Source organism: Danio aesculapii, chromosome 24 (genome assembly GCF_903798145.1).
Source record: "Danio aesculapii chromosome 24, fDanAes4.1, whole genome shotgun sequence".
In the NCBI taxonomy this organism is placed as follows: Eukaryota; Metazoa; Chordata; class Actinopteri; order Cypriniformes; family Danionidae; genus Danio; species Danio aesculapii.
In genome coordinates this window covers 1,426,561-1,450,534 of record NC_079458.1, presented here as the reverse complement: position 1 = coordinate 1,450,534, position 23,974 = coordinate 1,426,561, and the positions used below count along the sequence as shown (strand labels likewise).

The following is a 23,974-nucleotide window of genomic DNA, read 5'->3' as shown; positions in this document are numbered from 1 at the left end:
TGGTCAGCTCATATACGTAATGATGTTTCTTCTGTACAGAGTGTGTATTCTCCCCTTAACCTTCGTTCTGTCTGATTTATGAGCCAAAATGTCCCCACAAGGTCAAAATGTACTGGTATTGCTATACTTGTGGGGACATTTGTGCTTCATAAAGTGATGAATACCGGGACTTCACACATTCTCACTCACACACATAAGCACATCTGACTATCTGTATGTGTGTGTGTGTTCAGCCGCAGGACGGCTACCGGATGGTCCAGCAGTTCCAGTTTCTGGGCTGGCCGATGTACCGCGACACGCCGGTGTCCAAACGCTCCTTCCTCAAGCTCATCAGACAGGTGGACAAGTGGCAGGAGGAGTATGATGGAGGAGAGGGACGCACCGTCGTACACTGCCTGTGAGAAACACACACGCACTCACACACAGATACTTGTATACATGGTTTACAAGGACACTCCATAGGCGTAATGTGTTTTATACAGTAAAAAGCACTTATGATGTGGTCCACACCTAAACTCATCCCTTACAGGAAACCTGTGGTGAAATTTAGAGATATCAAAAGTCCTCGTTAAGCATGATTTTAAAGTGTTTATGTAGAGATACACAAGATGTGACCCTGTAAACCACCTTAATAGAGTACAACTAACTCATACCCATGTCAATATACAACTTGGTCCCTGTGAACCACATACACCTGTACACACACACACACACACACACACAGAAGAGGATGATGGCGAGAGACGCACCTCATGCACTGCCTGAGAGAAACGTAAACACACACACACACACACACACACACACAGAAGAGGATGATGGCGAGAGACGCACCTCATGCACTGCCTGAGAGAAACGTAAACACACACACACACACACACACACACAGAAATAAAGATTAGTTGAGTAAACACTCAGAGCACCTGAAGAACTCCTCATGAGATGATGAGTAGAGTCACAGCGCCACCTGCTGATCATTTAACGCTGACCTCTGTAATAATGACAGAAAGCACTCGGCATATTATAGTTATTCATTTGCGCATTTGTTTAGGATTTGAACATGTTGAATGTTTTAGCTCAATGCCTCACAATAGCTTCATGCACTAAAACATCTAGACATCCAACTGGAATAGTTAGCACATCAGTTGCTGCCTGCTTTCTTGTGGTCATAACCATACAGGACCCTTAATGCTTATGGTTTTTGTAACCAGTAAAGCCACTTAATTATAAATACTATAAATAATATAAATATTTTGTCTTTGTATGATTTAAAACGTCACTACACAGATTGCACAAAAAAGTATATATATATATATATATATATATATATATATATATTTACAGATGAAGTCAGAATTATTAGCCCCCCTGTTTATTTTTTTTCCCCAATTTCTGTTTAACGGAGAGCAGATTTTTTCAGCACATTTCTAATCATAATAGTTTTAATAACTCATCTCTAATAACTGATTTATTTTCTCTTTGTCATGATGACAGTAAATAATATTAGACAAGACATTCTTCAAGACACTTCTATACAGCTTAAAGTGACATTTAAAGGCTTAACTAGGGTAATTAGGTTAACTAGGCAGGTTAGGGTAATTAGACAAGTTATTGTATAATGATGGTTTGTTCTGGAGACTATCAGAAACAAATATAGCTTAAAGGAGCTAGTAATATTGAGCTTAAAATGGTGTTTAAAAAATTTAAATCTGCTTTTATTCTAGCTGAAATAAAACAAATAAGACTTTCTCCAGAAGAAAAAATATTATCAGACATACTGTGAACATTTCCTGAATCTGTTCAACATCATGTGGGAAATATTTTAAAAAGAAACTATATAATTACTTTATTTTCCACTTATTTAAATGTCCTGTGTGTGTGTGTGTGTGTGTGTGTGTGTGTGTGTGTGTGTGTGTGTGTGTGTGTGTGTGTGTGTGTGTGTGTGTGTGTGTGAGAGTGAATGTACCTTGAGCTCCACAATAAAATGCATTGTGTGTTTGTGCACTCTTGGAGAATAACACTCATTCTGATTCTGATATGGTCCATTTAATGGATTAATTAGTGCATTGATTCTATTCAGTAATTATAAAATATGTATTAACAGAATCATTTTAAATGTAGTGAATAAGTTATTAAAGCAAGTTTGGGATGAATTCAATGTTTAATATTGGTAAATGCATTTAAGACCGTGAATGTTTCATTAACTTTTAACATAATAATAGATACAAATGTAAAGTTTTTATTGTGAATTTAGTTTTTCTGTCACTTTTTAGCTGTTATTTTATTTATGTCTGTTTACATTTTTTATTTGTTTAATTGTTTTTATTCTTAATTCTGGTTAATTTTATTATTTATTTATTTATTTAGAGGCAATATGTGCCAGAAATGACAATCATAAATTCAGATGTTTTATTTCAATGTCTAACTGTGTGCGCGTGTGTGTGTGTGTGTGTGTGTGTGTGTGTGTGTGTGTGTGTGTGTGTGTGTGTGTGTGTGTGTGTGTGTGTTTCAGTAATGGCGGCGGGCGCAGCGGGACGTTCTGTGCCATCAGTATCGTGTGTGAGATGTTGCGACACCAGCATTCAGTCGATGTGTTTCACGCTGTCAAAACACTGAGAAACAACAAACCCAACATGGTGGATCTGCTGGTGAGACTACAGCCATCGCACACACACACACACACACACACACACACACACCTGACCACAATTACTTACAGCTGAAACAGCAATCAAACACTAATAGTTAATTGTGTATTTGTGTGTGTGCTTGTATATAACATTACAACATGCTAAAGCAGATGATGGTTCAGTTATGATATTATAATGCTGCATGTGCTGTATATGTAGTCAGGTGGACCAGTGCGGTTTTCCTGTTATTTTAGACTTTAAAATAATAATATTTGTGTTAAATCATCAAAACATTCATACATTATCATATCATTATTATAAGAAATTGGCATAACATACATCCCTCTCAGGAATATAATCACTACTCCCTCACTGGACATTGTGGTCGTTCACAGTACATAACTAGTCTTCCTATTTAATAACTGTTCACACTAGATCATCAAAGGATATCACTAGTCCCTCACTGTTCTGACCAGTTTTTTGAGTGGAGGAGGAGTATGGATGAAGGCAGAGCAGAAACCAGACAGACCCTGAAAGCATAATAGCCCCACCCTAAAAAGCTAATAACCAAGCTCTAAAGATACTGAAAGCCCCACTCTAAATATGAATACCTTCTGCCTAAATTGATGCCACGCCATGCCCTAAAGACATTGATAGCCCTGCCTTAAAAAAACAACTGATAGCCCCGCCTTAAACGACTGATAGCCCCACCCTCCAGACACTGATAGCTCTGCCTTAAAGGACTGATAGAAATGCTCAAAGCACTGATAGCCCTCCCTAAAGAATTGATAGCCACACCCAAAAGGACAGATAGCCACTCTCTAAAGAACTGATGGTCATGCCGTAAAGGCACTGATAGCCACACCCTAAAGCACTGATAGCCCCACCCTAAAGGATTGATAGTCACGCTCTAAAGGCACTGATAGCCCTCCCTAAAGAATTGATAGCCACGCCCAAAAGGACAGATAGCCACGCTCTAAAGAACTGATGGTCATGCCCTAAAGGCACTGATAGCCACACCCTAAAGGCACTGATAGCCCCGCCCTGAAGGCACTGATAGCCACACCCTAAAGGCACTGATAGCCCCGCTCTAAAGGCACTGATAGCCACGCCCTTAAGGCACTAATAGCCCCGCCCTAAAGGACTGATTGTCATGCCTTAAAGGCACTGATTGCCATGCCGTAAAGGACTGATAGCCCCACCCTAAAGGACCGATAGCCCTGCCCTAAAGGGCTGATAACCACCTCCAAAATGCACTGATGGCTCTGCCTTAAAGGACCAATAGCCCTGCTCTAAAGGATTGATAGCCATGCCCTAAAGGCACTGATGGCTATGGCCAAAATGACTGATGGCCAAGCCCAAAATGACTGATAACCACATCCTAAAGGCACTGGTAGTTCCACCCTATAGGACTGATAGCCACGCCCTAAAGCACCGATAGCCCCACCCTAAATGATTGATAGTCATGCTTTAAAGGCACTGATAGCCCTCCCTAAAGAATTGATAGCCACGCCCAAAAGGACTGATAGCCACGCTCTAAAGAACTGATGGTCATGCCCTAAAGGCACTGATAGCCACACCCTAAAGGCACTGATAGCCCCGCCCTGAAGGCACTGATAGCCCCACCCTAAAGGCACTGATAGCCCCGCCCTGAAGGCACTGATAGCCCCAACCTAAAGGCACTGATAGCCCCGCTCTAAAGGCACTGATAGCCCTCCCTAAATAATTGATAGCCACGCCCAAAAGGACAGATAGCCACGCTCTAAAGAACTGACGGCCATGCCCAAAATGACTGATAACCACACCCTAAAGGCACTGATAGCCACGCCCAAAAGGCACTCAATAGAGCTGCTTAAAACACTGATAGCCACACCATAAAGGCACTGCTAGCTCCACCCTATAGGACTGATGGCCGCGCCCTAAAGGACTGTTCATCATGCCCAAAAGGCTTAATAGTTCTGCTTAAAGGACTGATAGCCACATCATAAAGGCACTGGTAGCCACGCCCTAAAGGACTGATAGCCATGTTCTAAAGGCATCGATGCCCACACCCAAAACGACTGATAGCCACAACCAAAAGGCACTGATGGTCATGCCCTGGCACTGATGGCCACACCCTAAATGACTGATAGCCCCGCCCTAAAGTCACTGGTAGCCCCACCCTTAAAGAATTCCTTGTGTAATAATAAGTGCTGCTGCTGTTGACACCGGTTGGTTTCTGTGTTTTTCAGGATCAGTATAAGTTCTGCTATGAGGTGGCACTGGAATACTTGAATTCTGGGTAAAGTGTGCGAAAGCTGCTGTGTTTTTCTTCATCATCATCTTCTTCTGAACACTGAACACATCTGAAACTCCTCTCCTGATTGGACGAGAGCAGTCACATGACCCTGTCTGTGTGGAATGCGCCGCCCGCCGTCACGTGGATGTTCGTTTTCTTCTTCTTCTGCTCATCATCGTTTTCTCTGTGGTTGTTTTTATGAACTCGTACTGTACGCAAGAAAAACTGCTGAGCGTCCCGTTCCCGAGATCTCCAAAGCTTGTGTTCGTGATCATGTCCTGTTTATACTGTAAATAGCTGAGCGTTCACCAGATAATTTATTCATTGACTGACTTCTCTTTGATTTTGTTTTGTGAAGCACACCGAGTGACAATCATGTTTTAATTGGGTCATTATTATTATTATTATTATCATACGGACTCCACATATAATAGTGACCAGATTGTATTGTTATCTTTTTATTTATCTGGTATGAAAAAAACAAAACAAACCTATAAATACATATCTATATCTGCCAAACCTCTCCTTCCTGTGTGTGTTTATTGATATTTGGTATATTTGACACTTTACTTCAAGTATTAACAAGCTATTAACTAAGACTGTTAGCTTAATAAGCTAATAATGAGCTGTTTATTAATGGTTATTAAGGTAGAGGTTGAGTTGAGGTATATTGGGTAGGATTAGGGATGCAGAATAAGATAACTACTAATGAACAGTTCATATCTTAATAATAGGCAGGTAATGAGACAGTATGGTTAATAGAGTATGAATTGTGACCTAAAGGGTTAACAGTATTTCTCATGATTAAAATTTGCATATCATTATAGAATATGCTGTATCCCACAATGCATTGCTCTGGGTTTCATTGTAAAGTGCATTGAAACTTATTATACTTTTCATTAATTCATTCATTAAATTTCCTTCAGCTTAGTCCCTTTATTCATCAGGGGTCACCACAGCGGAATGAACCGCCAACTATTCCCGCATGTTTTACACAGCTTATGCCAATCCAGCTGCAACTTAGTACTTGGAAACACCCATACACACTCATTCACACTCATACACTACGGCCAGTTTCGTTCATCAATTCCCCTATAGCGCATGTGTTTGGACTGTGGGGGAAACCGGAGCACCCGGAGGAAACCCACGCCAACACGGAGAGTACATGCAAACTCCACACAGAAACGCCCAGCTGAGGCTCAAACCAGTGACCTTCTTGCAGTGAGGCCACAGTGCTACCCACTGAGCCGAGCCACTGTGTTGTCAGTATTTTTATTTTAATAATAAGCATTTTCCATATTTTCAGAGTAGCATAGAATGTTAAGATTGTTTGTTATGAGAATTCTGCTTTCATTGATTGCATTCAGTGCTTTGGTTTGAGTTGAATGTACTGTACTGCCCTCCAATGGCAAAGTTCAGTAACTACACGTCAAAACTGAGTTGAATGAATAATAATTCAGCCAAAAATGTCAATTCTGTCATCATGTCCAAACCTGTGTCAGTTTCTTTGTTCTGTTATATTATATTATATTATATTATATTATATTATATTATATTATATTATATTATATTATATTAAATTATATATTATATTATATTATATTATATTATATTATATTATATTATATTAAATTATATATTATATTATATTATATTATATTATATTATATTATATTATATTATATTAAATTATATATTATATTATATTATATTATATTATATTAAAATAGTATGTTTTGTTTGTTTTATGGATGCCAATGTCTGCTGGTTTCCAACATTTTTCAGAATATCATCTTTTGTGTTCAGCAGAAGAAAGAAACAACCACATGAGTGTGAGTAAATGGAGAGGAAATTAACATTGTTGGGTGGGGGGTGGGGGGATAGGTTGATCAGCTGTATATGAGATCAAAAACTTTACATTCATATAATTATTAATCACCTGTTTTCTAAATGGTCTGTCTCTAAAAGTGAGGGGTACGTATCCCACCGTCCCCCATGGTTGCTATGCCCTGCCCCTTTAATGCCTGAATTGTGTTTCTGTACATTTATTCTGTACTAGTTTGATTTTGTCCCGTTTTGAAGAAACAAATCCCCTGATATATCCCCAATATGTTTGACTACCGGATATAGAGATTAGTGTGTGTTTTTGTTGAGGTTTTGTCGTGTTTTAGTGTAATTACTGCACTTGGCCTTTGTAGGGCAGCATAGGCGTTTACTTTGATCGCCCCTTACTTTCTGAATTTTCTAGAATATTAAATTTGATCTGAATTTCTTCATCTTGAAAACTTGAAATCTAATAACTCAGAATAAAAATAAAATTTAGTTTGAAAATATATGTCTGTAAAAATCAGCTTTAAAAACATCAGCTGTCTTCAATTCTCAAGAGTTTAATATTAAAGTAAAATAATATTATATATATGTTAATATTATAATGGCATATATTGAGTTTTATTAAATGATTATTAAATAATTTAATTTTAATAGCTATATTTAAAATATAGTAAAAAATCAAATGCTTAAATAATCAAATAGTTAAATTATTAAGCAATTAAATTGAAGTTCAAATAGTTCTGTCATATTATTAGTTGCTCCCTAGATCTGCAATATTACAAAAATTACAGTGAGATAGATAGATAGATAGATAGATAGATAGATAGATAGATAGATAGATAGATAGATAGATAGATAGATAGATGGATAGATAGATAGATAGACGAATGAATAGACAGATAGATAGATAGATAGATAGATAGATAGATAGATAGATAGATAGATAGATAGATAGATAGATAGATAGATAGATAGATAGATGGATAGATAGATAGACGAATGAATAGACAGATAGATAGATAGATAGATAGATAGATAGATAGATAGATAGATAGATAGATAGATAGATAGATAGATAGATAGACTAAGTCATTAAAGTCATTAAATGTGTTAATTTAAATAATTAAATGTTATAATTAAATTATATATATATATATATGTTATGAAGAACGGGGTTGCACTGGTAACTGTTACGGTGCCAATCGTCTCAGTATGTATATTAACACTATTAATGTCCAATAACCATGAAAGAAAAAAACACAGACATACTAAATTGTAGGTGTTTACTCAAATAGGATATATTAATCCTCAAATAACAATATTATTTAAATGAAACAAAAACATACATCAAAAAAGCGTAGGCCTGCGCAAATAATAATGAAATAAAGGTTCACAATAGGATGTAAAGAATAATGCTGATTGCTTACTAATCAATAGTAAAGAAAACTATTATAAAAGGTCCTTTCTACACGTTCAGATACCAGGAGGTTGAATGAAGCTGGTCTTTTAGCTACAGTCTCAGGGCCGTTGGTGCACAATGAATCCTCCCGCGATGAGAAGGGCAGGAATTTCAGCCAGTACTGGATGTTGCTGAATAATTATGATGCTGCTTCATACGACTCTTACACATGTGGTTCTATAATGAACAAATTAACGTGATCAGTAATAGTTTGAATCATCGTATGATGGACACCAGCAGCACTACTAATGTGCTGAGTCATAGCCATACAATATGCATGTAGATAATAGTAATGTGGACAATTAAATACTCAAACATTACATCAACAATGCAGCAGTTGTACATCAATTAAACACAAGTAACTGACAATCATATTAATAATATAATGTACTGTCGAGTGAAACTCACTTTCTTCATTGACGCACTTGCAAAGATCGTCACGAGCGAGACTTCGGCACCGTCTATAAGCGTTATTAAAACCCATCCGCTGTCAATCCGGATTATCATATACCCTTCTGCAGTTCACAAAGTGAAGGTGCTACAGAACGAGTCGATAATTTACTGTTTTACGCCGTTAAAGATGAGATTGTAGGACCTCTGCTTTCACATCGCCTTTCTGGACGGATTCACTTTCGTTTTTTATCATTCGGTTGATTTGAACTGAACTGAACTGATTCGCGAACGCTTGCTTGATTTGGTTGATTCCTAACTGAACTGATTCGCGGTGGCGCGACTCACTAAATATGCCACACCTTTCCTTCTAAATGAGAGATGAAATAATCGTCATACAAAACCTATTTTAAATGTACATAAACTGAGCAATGGCTTTTTTACAATATATATATATATATATATATATATATATATATATATATATATATATATATATATATATATATATATATATATATATATATATATATATATATATATATATATACATATATATATATTAGTTCAATAATTAAAATGTACACAATTCAAATTGAAATAGTTTTGTCATATTATTGGTCCATACCTGCAGCATCTTACTGTAATACTTAAAAAAAGAGTTTCTTATTTCACTGTAATATTATATTAAAAGAGGCTAATTGGCCTTTTAAGTCATATTTATCAGAACACTTCTCATTATTTCAGGACACTTTCACTTTCATTCTGTGGTGTTTGACCTCTCACTGGTTTAATCTGCGTCTGTTTTATTATGTTTGAGTTTCAGCTCGAGCTCTAAAGCACGTGATTTACAAGAAGAGACGCGGTTTTATTATTAAACCTGAATATCATGAATAGCGTTCACCTAAATTCGCCAGGTGTCTCTCTTTATCTCAGACAAAATCGTAATCTGGTCTAATATTCAAAGTGTTGTGTTGTATAATTAATAAATACACATCTGTATGCATGTATATACTGGAGAGTAACAGGTTGCTCTTAAACATGATCCTTGTAATAATATGTACTCTGGATAACGTGATTTGATTTTAAAAGTATTTGTAATTAGAGTTAATTGCTTTTTTAAAAACTCGTGAGCGGTGGAAAATCTCCACAAACCACGTGACCGACTCAATAAATGCGGCAGATGGAGATTCTGCTGCACTCCTGGAGAAAACACAAGTGAGTACAGCGATTTTATTATTTATGGTTATTATTTACCATCTGAAACACCTTCATAATAATAATAATAATATAATGATCTATATTGATTTTATAGCTTATTTGAAATGGATGGATATGTTGATAAAACGAAGTAAATAAGAAAAACTTCAGATAGATAGATAGATAGATAGATAGATAGATAGATAGATAGATAGATAGATAGATAGATAGATAGATAGATCTGCTTTATTAATACCTTAATCTTAATATCGGTTTATTATGAAAGGAAACAAATGATATTATTGTTTGTTTTTCTGGTTTCTGATTGCTTTGTTATTGTTTATTTTTATTAATCTTTATTAACCTGTTTATTGGTGTTTTAATTTCCTTGTAAAGACATTTTTGGAGTGAATCAATAACATTTTGCGCTCATGAAGGTCTCTATATAAGCGCAAAATGTTATTGATTCACTCACAAAAAAACAACTCTTAAGATTCAATAAAAGATTTGCCTTGCTTTTAGATTGTGCTCTCTTCAAATGTGCGGGTGTTGTTCTTTCTTTCTTAATTAATTGATTTATTTATTTAACAAATTACCAACAAATCATAAAATAACCAAGCAAGTGAAATCGCGCTATGTTTTTGATTTATTAAAAAAAACGGAGATTCAATACTCCGGCTGTGCATTGGAGTCATTAAAAAGAACCGGTTCTCAAGAGTCATTTGCTTTTGATTTGCGAATCAAACACATTCGAATTCTCTCCCCCTGCAATTTTTCATTTAGCTGTTTTTATTGAATCACAAACCAACATTCAAAGTAATAGTCTGTCTTTAAGAAGCATCGAAATCACTGCAATTACATTCAGGATTCATTAGCTACCACTTCTTAACCAGTTCACTGTGAACATTCAGAAATTTGAACACATTTATGAAGAATAAGCTTGCTGTTTATGCATTTGAAACCAAATAACCAGTGTTTTTTTTCTATTTTTCATGTCTTTCTTTAGTATTTTAGGCATCTAAGTAGGAAAATTTACAAGTGTACACCTGAAACCATGCCCGCATGCAGAGGTGAGAGATTCTTCAGACTTATTCATTACAATATATGATCATTGTTGGGTAAGTTACTTTAAAATAAAGTCATTAATCACTAATTACATCATAAAATTCTAATTACTAACTTGATTTAAATACTACTTAAAATCCTAATAAACCTCAAATGAATATCAGAATCCTTTTTATTTTAGGCAATATCATATTTTGGTCTAAAATAATAATATTAGACCAAATCTAATGTGATAATCTAATGGTCTAATATAAGTGTTGTGTTTTACAATCTCTTATAACAGCCAAAAAGCCGAGGCTCCAGACTGAAGAGACGTCTGCGTCCTGCTCCACACACACAGGTAGATGTAAAAACCTAAAGCACACCCGTAAAAAACATATTTACTATAGTATTTACTATGATAACATATTTACATAGTTACTGGGGAGTTACGGGTTGATAATAAGCAGATCCTGGTTATTAATATGTAATATGGATTATGTATTTATAATGTAATATTTTTTATGTAATTTGTAGTCAGTAGCTGATTACATTTCATACTAAGTAATCTCCAGTAGTGATGGAGTAATAATGTATTTGTTCGTGTAAACTACTTTAAAAAATACATGTAATCGGACTACAGTTATATTTTATGGATTACATATTATGTGGACAGTAACAACAAATCATTCACGATTCATTGATTCTCCACATTTTATTCTTCTTTTAACATTTAGTGTGTGTTATCAAATGGGGGTTAGCACAAAAGTAATCTAAATGTAATCTAGAAGTAGTCAGATTACATTACCATAAGTGTGTAATCTAAGATACTATTTGACTGTCTACAGGCTTGTAATGTAATTTGTAATCTTTAACTGATTACATTTCACTCGCTGAGCTGGTTATAGATTGTGTGAAGTCTGCATTACCTGATCAGATTTAGGAAATTAAGTACTTGTAATTAGAGAAAACTACAATTTAAAGTACTTGTAATCAGACTAGTTACTTTTTATGGATTACATGATTACATATTATTTACACAATGGCAATAAATCTCCTCATTTGACTCTTTTTCTGCACGTGACACAAAATAAAGGTGAGCACAAAAGTAATCTAAATGTAATTCAGAAGTAGTCCAATTGTTACCATAAATGTGTAATCTAAGAGACTATATTACCGACTACTAATAATGTCATTTGTAATTAGTAACTGGTTACATAAGTAATCCACCCAGTAGTAGTAGCTCATCTTTTTTGTCCTGCTTTAGTTTATGTGACATCAAATAAAGGTTAACACAAAAAGTAATCCAGAAGTAGTCCGATTACGTTCATAAATGTTTAATCCAAAGGTTTATATTATTGACTAAAGATTTGTGGCGTAACTTGTAATCAGTAACTGATCACATCTCATAAGTAATCCCCCCAGTAGTAGTAGTGTGGTAATGGATTATATTGACATAATCAGATTAAAATTCTGTACTTATAATTAAAGTAGTTTTACAAAAAGTAAAGTAGTTGACAAAATGTCATAAAATTGATCGCAAATCATTGATTGTGGTCATTTTACTCTATTTTTAAACATTTATTTTATCTGCTTCAGTTTATATGACATCAAATAAGAGTGAGCACAAAAGTAATCTAAATGTAATCCAGACGTATTCCGAATGCATTCATTAATGTGTAATCCAAAATATTATATTACTGACTACAGATTTGTCATGTAATTTGTAATCAGTAACTGGATACATTTCAAAAATAGTTGTAGTGTAGATTATATTTACATAATCAGATTCCAAATATTAAATACTTGTAAGTTAACTACTTTTAAAAATACTTGTAATCAGATTACAGTTACTTTTTATGGATTACATAATTACATATTATTTACACAATGCCTAATTTGACATTTTTATTAACATTTATCTTTTTGTCCTGCATCAATATATATAACATTAAATAAAGTTTAGTTAATCCAGAAGTAGTCTGATTGCATTCATAAATGTGCAATGCAAAATATTATACAGTATTACTGACTACAGATTTTTTCATGTAATTTGTAATCAGTAACTGATAACATTTCAACGTAATCCATCCAGTAATAGTAGGGAGGTAATAGATTATATTTACGTAATCAGATTTTTAAAAAAGTCTGTACTTATAATTAAAGTATTTTCATGGATTACATGATTACATATTATTTACAAAATGGCAGTGAGTTATTCACAATTCATTGATTGTCCTCATTTTACTCTTTTATATATATATATATATATATATATATATATATATATATATATATATATATATATATATATATATATATATATATTTATTTTGTTATCTGCTTCAGTTTATGTGATATCAAATAGGGTGAGCACAAAAGTAATCTAAATGTAATCCAGAAGTAGTCCGATTACATTCATGAATGTGTAATCTAAGAGATTATACTGACTACAGATTTGTAATGTACTTTGTTATGTGTAATTCATTACATTTCATAGTTAACCCCCAAGTAGGATAGTAATGGATTATATACACATATCAGATTTCAAAAATTAAGTTCTTGTAATTAAAGTACTTTTATAATACATGTAATCAGACTACAGTTACTTTTTATGGATTACAAAAAATTAGAAAGGACAGAAAGTTGTTCATGATTCACTGATTCTCCTAATTTTACTTACCTCATTTTAATTGTTTTTACTGTTTATCCTTTTAGTTCTGCTTTATTATATATAACATTAAATAAAGGTTAGCACAAAAAGTAATCTAAATGTAATCCAGAAGTACTCAGATTACATTACCATAAATGAGGAATCCAAAAGATCCTATTACCGACTACAAATTTTGTGATGTAATTTGTATTCAGTAATCCCCCTGGCTCTTGTTTTGCATGTGTGTTTCTGTGTCTCAGAGCTTGCGGTCAGGGATTGCTCATGGAGTCCAGAGTTTATTCAGGATCTTCTTCCATCTGCGGAGCGAACAGCTCTTCTCTATCACCTGTCGTATCTGTGTTTGGGTGGATTTCCTAAACTGGAGCGTCTGATCAGAGAAAGAGCTCTGGAGACTCAGATGTTGTTTGGATCTTCTGAGGCCGTTCTGCTGAAGGTGAGCCTGAATTCAGTCATATTCTACTGTTTTATATATTACAAATACTTTCAATGTTTAATATCCCGCCACAATTTTACCGGTTCCATAGAAATCTCACATAAATTGTGAGATAACAAGCGTAATAGTGAGATGTGAACTTAAAATCCTCAAGAAAAGGTTAGAACTGCATACTGTATTTCAAAATATAAGCCCAGAAATTCATTTAAAAAGCAAGATATAAGCTCAGAATTCAAAAGGGAAAAAGGTCAGAATTGCTCAATATAAACAGAATTCAATAAATAATGATTCAAATCATAAAAAGCAGGAACATGACAATTGCAAGATGTAAATTCAGAATTAAATGGGTAAAAAAGTCATAAATGCAAGCTATAAACTCAGGATCCAAAGTCTAGAAAAGTCATAAATGCAAGATGTGATCTCACAAGTAAAATAAAACAGTTGTGTGATCAGAAAGTTGCAGATAATTGTTTTCGTCTTTATTGTAGTGTGTGGGCACCAGCAGTAACCTGGTCACATCTCTGTTCCCGATGCTGATGAAAGCTGTAGAGAAGAATAAACCTGTTCTGGCTGTGAAATACCTGGAGAAAGCTAAAAGCTGGATTGATGACATTATTAGAGCCGTGGAGGACATGGTGAAGAGGTGAAAACATCACATACTTGTGCACTATTCTACAGTGTATCTAGAAAGTATTGATAGTGCTTCACTTTTTCCACATTTGTTTATGTTGCAGTATTTCCTCAACATTCTACACACAATCCCCCATAATGACAATGTGAAGAGTTTTTGAAATTGATGCAAATTTATTAAAAATCAACAAGCAGTAAAATCAGATGTACATCAGTATTCACAGGCTTTGGCGTGAAGCTCTAAATTGAGCTCAGCATTCTGTTTCCACTGATCATTCCTGAGATGTTTCAGCAGCTTCATTGGAGTTCACCCATGGTCAATTCAGCTTATTGGACATGATCTGAACAGGCATACACCTGTCTATATAAGGTCCCAGGGTTGACAGTGCATGTCAAAGCAAAAACCAAGCATGAAGACAAAGGAATTGTCTGTAGACCTCCGAGACAGGATTGTCTTTAGGCACAAGGCTGGGAAAGGTTACAGAAATATTTCTGCTGCTCTGAAAGTTTCATTGAACACAGCGGCCTCCATCATCCATAAGTGGAAGATGTTTAACCACCAGGACTCTTCCTAGAGCTGGCCGCCCATCTAATCTGAGTGATCGGGGGAGAAGGGCCTTAGTCAGGGAGGTGATCAATAACCCGATGGTCACTCTGTCTGAGCTCCAGCGTTCTTCTGTGGAGAGAGGAGAACCTTACAGAAGGACAACCATCTGTGCAGCAATCCACCAATTAGGTCTGTACGGTAGAGTGGCCAGACTGAAGCCACTCCCTGTTTCTGAATTTGCCAAAAGTCATCTAAAGGACTCTCAGACCATCAGAAACTAAACTCTCTGCTCTGATGAGACTCAAACTGAACTCTTTGGAGTGAACGCCAGGCGTTACGTTTGGAGAAAAGCAGGCTCATCACCAGGCTAATAGCATCCCTACAGTGAAGCATGGTGGTGGCAGCATCATGCTGTGGGGATGTTCTTCAGCAGCAGGAACTGGAAGATTAGTCAGGATAGAGGGAAAGATGAATGCAGCGATGTACAGAGACATCCTGAATAAAGACCTGCTTCAGAGTGCTCTTGACCTCAAACTGGGGCGACGGTTCATCTTCCAGCAGGACAATGACCCAAAGCACACCGCTAAAATATCAATAGAGTGGCTTCACAACAACTCGGTGAATGTCCTTGAGTGGCCCAGCCAGAGCCCAGACCTAAATCCTACTGAACATCTCTGGAGAGATCTAAAAATGGCCGTACACCGTCGCTTCCCATCCAACCTGATAGAGCTTGAGAGGTTCTGCAAAGAGGAATGGGCCAAAATCCCCAAAGACAGGTGTGCCAAGCTTGTGGCATCATATTCATGAAGACTTGAGGCTGTAACCGCTGCCAAAGGGGCATCAACAAAGTATTGAGCAAAGGCTGTGAATACTGATGTACAGGTGATTCTTCAGCTTTTTTATTTTTGATAGATTTGCATCAATTTCAAAAACTCTTCACATTGTCATTATGGGAGATTGTGTGTAGAATGTTGAGGAAATCAATCAATTTATTCCAGTTTGGAATAAGGCTGAAGCATAAACAAATGTGGACAAAGTCAAGTGCTATCAATACTTTCTGGATGCGCTGAACTATACTATAGAACTGCTGGTTAACTATGTTTAAATATAATAACTTTAACTTTATCTTATAATAAGATATCAGTGACTAGTTGATTTGATAAAGTTATTAGTGACTAATAAAGTTACGGTAACTAATAACCTTTGTGAATTTGATTGTAAAGTGATAATGTGAAGCTTTGTGAAGCTAATTATAATAATTATTATAACAACAATAATTAATTATTGTAAAAACTACTGTGCAAATAGCATTGAACTTTAAAGTCTACTGTATATCTCAGGTACGATGAGCAAAACCGCAGTGTGGCGTCGTGCACCAGCGATGTGTTTCAGGAGAAGAAGGAGACTGAAGAAAAGCTGCAGAAACACTCAGAGGAGATGAAGAGTCTGGAGGAGGCCGTCAAGAATCTTCAAGACGAGCTGAAAGAAGTCTCCAGACATATGGAGAGCACCCAGAACAGGATTGACAGCGTAAACGCAGAGCTGCAGGAGCACATTGAGAAGTGCAGCAGGAGGCGTCACGGGATCCTGAGGGCCCTGGTGCCCTTTTATGCAGTGATTCAGGACTCTAAAATGGCCCCTGCTGAAGAAGCTAAAACTCATTCTCTGAAAAGCCAAATCTCCGGACTGAACTCTGATAAAAGCAGCCTGCAGAGAAAAGAGTGGGATGTTAACGTCCGGCTCACCGACCTGCAGCTCAAACTGGCCAGCTCCAAAATACAGCTGGGTGAGTCTTTAGGTCTTCACACACTGATGTCCGAAATGTTCGTATGGACTTTTTTGTATTGTTGTGAATTAAAGAAGAGATAGGGCAGCATGGTGGTGCAGTGGGTAGCACAATCGCCTCACAGCAAGATGGTCGCTGGTTCGAGCCTCGGCTGGATCAGTTGGCATTTCTGTCTACATGCAGTACAGTCGAATTGGGTAAGCTAATGTATGAGTGTGAATGAGTGTGTATGAATGTTTCCCAGAGATGGGTTGCAGCTGGAAGGGCATCCGCTGCATAAAACAAATGCTGGATAAGTTGGCGGTTCATTCCGCTGTGGCGACCCCAGATTAATAAAGGGACTAAGCTGAAAAGAAAATGAATGAATAAATGAAGAGATAGACCAGGAGACTTTCAGATATCTTCAAAGATAATGAGAGCTCGCCATGGTGGCACAGTGTTTCAGTGGTGTCCCACTGTGGCATCACAGCAAGAAGGTGGCTGGTTCGAGTCTCAGCTGGCATTTCTGTGTGGAGTTGGCATGTTCTCTCCATGTTGACGTGGGTTTCCTCCGGGTGCTCCGGTTTCCCCCACAGTCCAAACACATGCGTTATAGAGGAATTGATCAACTAAATTGGCTGTAGTGTATGTGTAGTGGCAGTTTTAACCCTTTAGCTGTCATTTTTTACTGTAAAAGTCATTTTACAGATTCGTTTTTTACAATTTTTTTGGTGTTTTTATTTGACAGTGTCCTGTTTTTTTTTTATTTAACATCACATACCAAACCATACCACAACTATAACCCTAAAACCACGATATGAACCAAACCGTGAGCAATATATATGTTCTCTTTAGCAGTTTAATTATAGATAATTATAGCTCTGCTATGTTTAATGTGCTATAAAAATAAATCTGAATTACTTGCATCCTTACAATTAGGGCTGCACAATATATCCAGAAGTTGTGGTTACAATGGCATGTATGCAATAATCACATCACAGAGAAATGCAATAATTTGCTTACCCCATTGGCAGATTATTTAGTAACACTTTGGAACAATGGTCCATTAGTTAGTGTATTTAAGTCTGAATAATCTTATAAAGCATTTGTTAATCCTTGTTCAACATTATTAAAATCCAAAGTTGTGCTTGTTAACTTTAGTTAATGCACTGTGAGGTAACATGAACTAACTATATTTAACATAAATAACAATAACTAAGGTTAGCAAGGTTGAATAAATACAGTAACAAATGTATTACTCATTGTTTTTGTTCATGATACTGTTGTAAAAAAATAAATGAGTGAATATAGAAGAGAGAACCCAGTCCAGGAGACTCAAAACAAGCAGAATTCCTTTATTGAGACGTGTTGGTTAATCTGCAGTCATACAGCGTCTTCAAAAAGTCCATGTGTCTGCAGAGCCTATTGGAGGTCTGCAGTCTGCGAGTTTTATCACAAGTCTGAATTAAGACAAAGATGTCCTGTCTATATTGTCTTAGGAGGAGGGGAGATGGCTGAACAAAGCATGCAAATTCAGTATTGGATTCAGCATGATAACCAGCATATAGGTGTTAGAAACCGGCCCAGCAACTGACCACAAGTTAATCAACAAAATGGTTTCTGTAGCATGAAAGCATGACCCGCAAATTATGTTCTGGAGACAGAAACCGCCTGACCAGTTGACCGAAAAGAGAAAACAAGTTACACAGCCTTGATGTGAAACTGACACTTTGCATTAATTTGGAATATAAATTTATATTCCCACAATACTAAATGCATTAACTCAAATGACCCATTATTTTAAAGTGTTGACAACTATTTTGTTTGTTTAATTAAGAATTCTCTTCATTTTGACTCATTATTTCTGAAAACAAGACGATATTTTGTGCTTGTCTAGAAAAAGCTTCTTGATTTAAGAATTTTGAGATGTTTGGACTAGAAACAAGACTAAATCTCTGAGCAAGAAGAGCAGTGTGGTCATTACATCTTGAGTCTTACTATGCTTGTATGTGTTATATGTGTGTCCAGGTGTCATTCCCAGTCCTGTGCACCTGAACGATGTCCAGCAGTGTCTCTCTCGAATCATGGGGATTCTGATTCAGCTGAAAAAGTTCTGGGAGAAAGTGGGCACGACGCTGGACTCGCTGAAGAAGAAGACCTTCGTTAATGAAGATCTGATTGATGACCTGGAGGACATGAAGGAGGAGCTTCTGGAGTCTGTTGAAGCTGCTGGACAGGTGACTTAATGTGATACTGAGCACTTCTGGGATATGAAACATTTTGTCATATAGATGATGTTAGGGTCAGTTTCATCTGCTTTCACACAGATCTTGACGTTTCTGTATAAAGTCAGGTATCAAGATGTAAATTCAAAATTCAGGGCGTCACGGTGGCGCAGTGGGTAGCACAATTGCCTCACAGAAAGAAGGTCGCTGGTTTGAGTCCAGGTTGGGTCAGTTGGTGTTTCTGTGTGGAGTTTGCATGTTCTCCCCGTGTTGGCGTGGGTTTCCTCCGGGTGCTCCGGTTTCCCCCACAGTCCAAACACATGCGCTATAGGGGGATTGGCAAAGCTAAATTGTTTTTATTGTGTGTGAGTGAGAGTGTATGGGTGTTTCTCAGTGTTGGGTTGCAGCTGGAAGGGCTTCCGCTGTGTAAAACATATGCTGGAATAGTTGGTGGTTCATTCCACTGTGGCGACCCCAGATTAATAAAGGGACTAAGCCGAAAAGAAAAAGAATGAATGAAAAAGCAAAACTAACAGCATTGAGGGTGACTATAGCCATGTGGTGGGTTTATATATCGTCACCTGGGAATTATAAGGTTCTCTCTGTGTTCTGAATGATTTTGAGATATTGACCTGTAAAGTTTTTGATATCCATATAGCAAACAACATGTGTGTAACAGTTCTCTTTCATACATTAACATGATAGAGACCCTAAATAAACTCTAAATATAAATTATTAAAATTTAAAACCCATTTGAATGGGTTTAAAATTCCCTTAAATTTGCAAATTGAGGTAAAAAAAAACAGGGTCAATGCAGAGAGAAGCTTCTCATTCTGAAAAGTCATTTTCCACTTGGAGTTATAAGCTTCTGTCTGGCAGATCATTCATTGAAGCATTACACAAGAAATGCAATCAAAAAAAGAAAGATTGGTGTTGTAACAACATGCTGATGCTTGAGAAAGTTACATTTTCACTTTCTACATATTAAATGTTTTATGATATATTTTTAGGCTGTGCTATTATTTTTTTCCAGTGCAGCTGTTAATTGTATGTAATTAATATGGTAATATTTATCGAATTTTGTGCTTTGTATGAACTATTAAATTATATTTATTGAATTATATGCCCCATGAGTTAAATTCATTTTTTGCCCTTCAAGGCTTAATATCAAATTTAAAGATTTTAAAAGAAACAGACGATGAGCAAATGAGTTTATAAACACTGAAAAGTGTTTCACTGACTATATATACACACAAATAAAAACATTTCACATTTAATATATTACATTTGTTTAATAACTATTTCTGTTTCAACAATGCAAATGCTTTGAAATCTTCACATTTGCACACATCTTTTCACCTTCAGGATTCTTCTCAATGTTGTGCGGCATTATTTAGTCCACTCTGATTTTACATTTCTTTCTGGTCTTTCCTGCTGTCAATAAAGCAGTCTGACGGATTGACAAAGAAAGCTGATCTTGATTGGTCTTTGTGCGTCCATTTGAAATGCTGATTGGCTCACAGAAAGAACCTTATAGCAGTATTTCCCAACCCTGTTCCTGGAGGCACACCAACAGTACATTGATTCAGGTGTGTTTGATTAGGGAAAGATTGAAAATGTGTACTGTTGGTGTGCCTTCAGGAGCAGGGTTGGAAAACACTGCCTTATAGAACCAAGCTAGAGTTCGACTTTGTAGAACAAACCTTTTTTGTTAAATAAAAAGTCTTAAAATGTAAATAACTTATTAAAAAAATCCCATAATGTAAATAAGTTGTCATTTAATAGGAATATGTGAATAACTAAATTTGGACAAAAATGTCAGATAGAACCATGTAACTCTAAGGTGACGATATGTCGACATATATTATATATAGTGTATAGATTTTAATATTTATATAAAAATAAAACTACAGGAAAAAGTTAACCAACTGATCAACTTAATCAACTGGAATGAGTGAAGCTAACTCAAAATTGACTGAAAGTTAACTCTACTCATTTGAAAAGAGTTTTGAACTCATTGTTGAAGGTAATAAGTTCAATAAATACACAGTATTCACACAGTACTCGTATAGATTAGTTCTTTTAACTCAAATTGTTTGTAGCAATCAGTTTCCTCAAACGGTTTGAGTTACCTTAACTTATTGGGTTTTACAGTACTCAGTTGGTTTGAGTTCTCTTCATTTATTGGGTTTTACTGTACTCAAATGGATGGAGTAAGTTCACAGTACTCATTAGGATTAGTTTTTAACTCAAATGGTTTGTTGCAATCGGTTTCCTCAAACGGTTTGAGTTACCTTAACTTTTTGGGTTTTACAGTGTAATGGTGTGTGTTTTACTCTTTCAGTATTGGCAGAGATTCGGCTCCTGCTGTCTGAGAGCTCAGGGAATCTTCAGCATTCAGTCTAGAGATGCTTATAAATTCCTGCAGATCGATCCGTCTTCACTTTCACCAGCGGAATGGCAGAAACAGCGCAACTCAATCATGGAGAAGCTGAGTAACATCAACACTGTGGATTCACCCACCGGCGCCATTACTGAGTGAAATAAACAGTGTTGGGCGAAACACATTACAAATAACACCAGCTACATTATTATATGACTTTTCTTAGTAGTGAGTAAAGTAATGCACTACTTAAAAAAAAATAAGTCATTATATTTGAGCTTTAACTTTGAAAGCAAGTCAAATAACTCAAATAATTCAGTGGAGTGATATGGAGCTGTAATGCGCTCAAAACCTGCTGGAACTAATTTATCTGTGCGTTTATCTGACAATAACCAAACATTTTAGAGTGATCATTAGCCAATCAGAATCAAGTACTCAGCACACCTGTGGTATAAATCACTGTATACTGCCACTGTCCTCTCAAATTAATGTGTATACATTTTTTATCATTACCATTTGTGTGCTGTTGGGTCATTTTCATCCACTCTGGGCTGATTTTTGAGTCTTAATTTAGCCACAACTTTCTTTCTGATTTAGCAAATGTGATGATTTTTTCTGACAAATCTTATTTTGACGAAAAATTTTATTTAAAAAATATTGAAAAACTCAACAATAAACTCTGGGTAGACTGACTCCCCTTTGGTGATGTTGCTGCTGTTTTTGCTGCATTGACCTCCATTATAATCGCATTTTTTGATTGCAAAGCCATGATAGCAGATAATAATGCATTCTTGATTGGTGTTGATGGTTTTCCCTGTTAAAAGATGTCAAGTTTATTTATAAGCAAATGTCGAGAGGATCACGTGCTTATGATTTTTTGCGGCTGGTCCCATATTATTCAATTTATGATTCACCAATCAGACGATTCCTAAGCCACTATAAATAACCTCAGTTCATATCACAGCCATCTTAGTTTTGAAGAATGCCCCCTCCACCCCCCCTCCTCTTTTCCTAGATGGGTGGCACGGTGGCCCAGTGGTTAGCACTGTTGCCTCACAGCAAGAACGTCACTGGTTCTACTCCTTACCATGCCAGCCGATGTTTCTGTGCAGACTTTGCACGTTCTCCCCGTATTCACCTGGGTTTCCCCCAGGTTCCCCAGTTTCCTCCCACTGTTGCAACTTACTGTAAGTCAATTGACTAATGCAAATCAGCACCATAGACATGCTCCTAGTAAGTAGTTATCTCCTAAGAGCAATCGCTATCTGTTCATTAGCTACTACAGCAGGTAGTACCTCCAGATCTACCTCAGCTCAAACTCCCCTCGCCCTGCAACGGGAGGGAGCCCCGGGCTCGAGGATCTGATGAGCTCAGGGCTCTCTCCCGGGACAGCACGCCAAACACGCTTTATAATCAATCATCAGCTCAGTGTGAACTCTTGCAGTAATTTTACCACCAATAATAAAGAATGTCCTGTTTTTTTATTATTATTATTTTGTCTAATTTGTTTTTTTACTGTATTTATAGAAGTTTTTATGAAAACATAACATCCAATAGTGTACATCATGTATATATGTTAACAAAATTATCTCGGTGTTATTACCTGATACCAACTAGAACATCTAGCAAACAATACAGCAATTATACAGCCCCAAAACAAAATCTCAGGCAGACTAATGGAGTAAGAAACTAAATAGAATGACATGTAAACCGGAAGGAGAAAAAATATTACAAAAAACAGCATTACAGAGACATTATTAACCTATACATCTAAGGAAGGGGCCCCATATTTTGTCATACATCTTCTGTTTGCCAAATCTAGAGAAGTGTAACCTTTCCAGCTTAAGGGCAGAAACCATTTCAGCTAACCATTTAAAACAAAACTCGGAGGTGTCATGGATTTGTTCGTGGATAAGTTTGGCTTTGGTATAGTGTAATCTGTGCATCACTTTAAATTGTATGAGCTGTTGAGGGATGTAAACAATAACAATGGTCCTAACGTAATCCCTGCCTTACATTTTTAATTTCTATAGCTTTCAAGAATCCAAAAAACTCCAAGTATTAATAAATAATCCTATGGCAAAATAGTTTGACAACAAGCAGGAGCTTTTCATGGGCCAATGACATGACCACATTGAAATGGTCTACAGAGCAAGAGTCAATAATGTCTGTTTGATTAATAATTATAGTTTTGTCTAAATGTTTAACAACAGAGCTTTATAAAACATAACACATTTCCATTGACAGTTCAATGTTAGCATTCTCTACAGTGAGTTGATGTTGTTGTTCTGTTTGTCAGCTCTATCTCTGATCTTTGATTTTAATACTGGAAGATCTTGATGTTTGGCTTTGTGTCTAATGTTAATATCACACAATAAAGACTTTCAACTTTATTGTCCTTTATAAAGGTTAATGTTTCACTGTAGGAAGAAGAATCATAGGTCAACCTGTTAATAATTTATATATAAGACGTCTATATTAAATACAGT

The 23,974-nt window shown here is 36.1% G+C and overlaps 2 protein-coding genes and 1 long non-coding RNA gene across 10 annotated transcripts in view; 2 read left to right on the top strand and 1 right to left on the bottom strand.

The window, feature by feature from the left end:
* ptprma (protein tyrosine phosphatase receptor type Ma) overlaps nucleotides 1-5,426 on the top strand; it is a 331,270-nt gene extending 325,844 nt beyond the window's left edge. For all 8 annotated transcript variants that reach the window (XM_056451138.1, XM_056451136.1, XM_056451137.1 and 5 more), the window contains 3 exons: nucleotides 234-397; nucleotides 2,510-2,645; nucleotides 4,859-5,426. In XM_056451138.1, coding sequence (XP_056307113.1) covers nucleotides 234-397; nucleotides 2,510-2,645; nucleotides 4,859-4,912 — 354 coding nt within the window. In that variant the 3' untranslated portion in view covers nucleotides 4,913-5,426. The remainder of the gene's footprint in view (nucleotides 1-233; nucleotides 398-2,509; nucleotides 2,646-4,858) is intronic.
* Nucleotides 5,427-8,004: 2,578 nt separating this feature from the next.
* LOC130218727 (uncharacterized) lies at nucleotides 8,005-9,007 on the bottom strand. The gene is made up of 2 exons (XR_008835984.1): nucleotides 8,603-9,007; nucleotides 8,005-8,371 (listed from the first exon to the last, which is right to left on the bottom strand). It is a non-coding gene; the product is annotated as an uncharacterized LOC130218727 (long non-coding RNA).
* A 1,995-nt stretch (nucleotides 9,008-11,002) lies between these two features.
* Nucleotides 11,003-23,562, top strand: LOC130218905 (uncharacterized). The gene is made up of 7 exons (XM_056451224.1): nucleotides 11,003-11,030; nucleotides 11,133-11,189; nucleotides 13,742-13,935; nucleotides 14,424-14,578; nucleotides 16,453-16,898; nucleotides 18,906-19,114; nucleotides 21,447-23,562. The coding sequence occupies exons 1-7, from the start codon at nucleotides 11,003-11,005 to the stop codon at nucleotides 21,642-21,644; spliced, it is 1,287 nt and encodes a 428-aa protein (XP_056307199.1). The 3' UTR covers nucleotides 21,645-23,562.
* The last annotated feature ends 412 nt before the right edge of the window (nucleotides 23,563-23,974 follow it).

What these genes read in the sequence shown, in the direction of transcription:
- LOC130218905 (XM_056451224.1), top strand. Translation starts at nt 11,003, where the DNA reads ATGAATATCAGAATCCTTTTTATTTTAG. An exon ending in CAGAATCCTTTTTATTTTAG is followed by an intron (nt 11,031 to 11,132) that starts GCAATATCATAT and finishes CTCTTATAACAG; the next exon opens with CCAAAAAGCCGAGGCTCCAG. An exon ending in CTGTTGAAGCTGCTGGACAG is followed by an intron (nt 19,115 to 21,446) that starts GTGACTTAATGT and finishes TTACTCTTTCAG; the next exon opens with TATTGGCAGAGATTCGGCTC.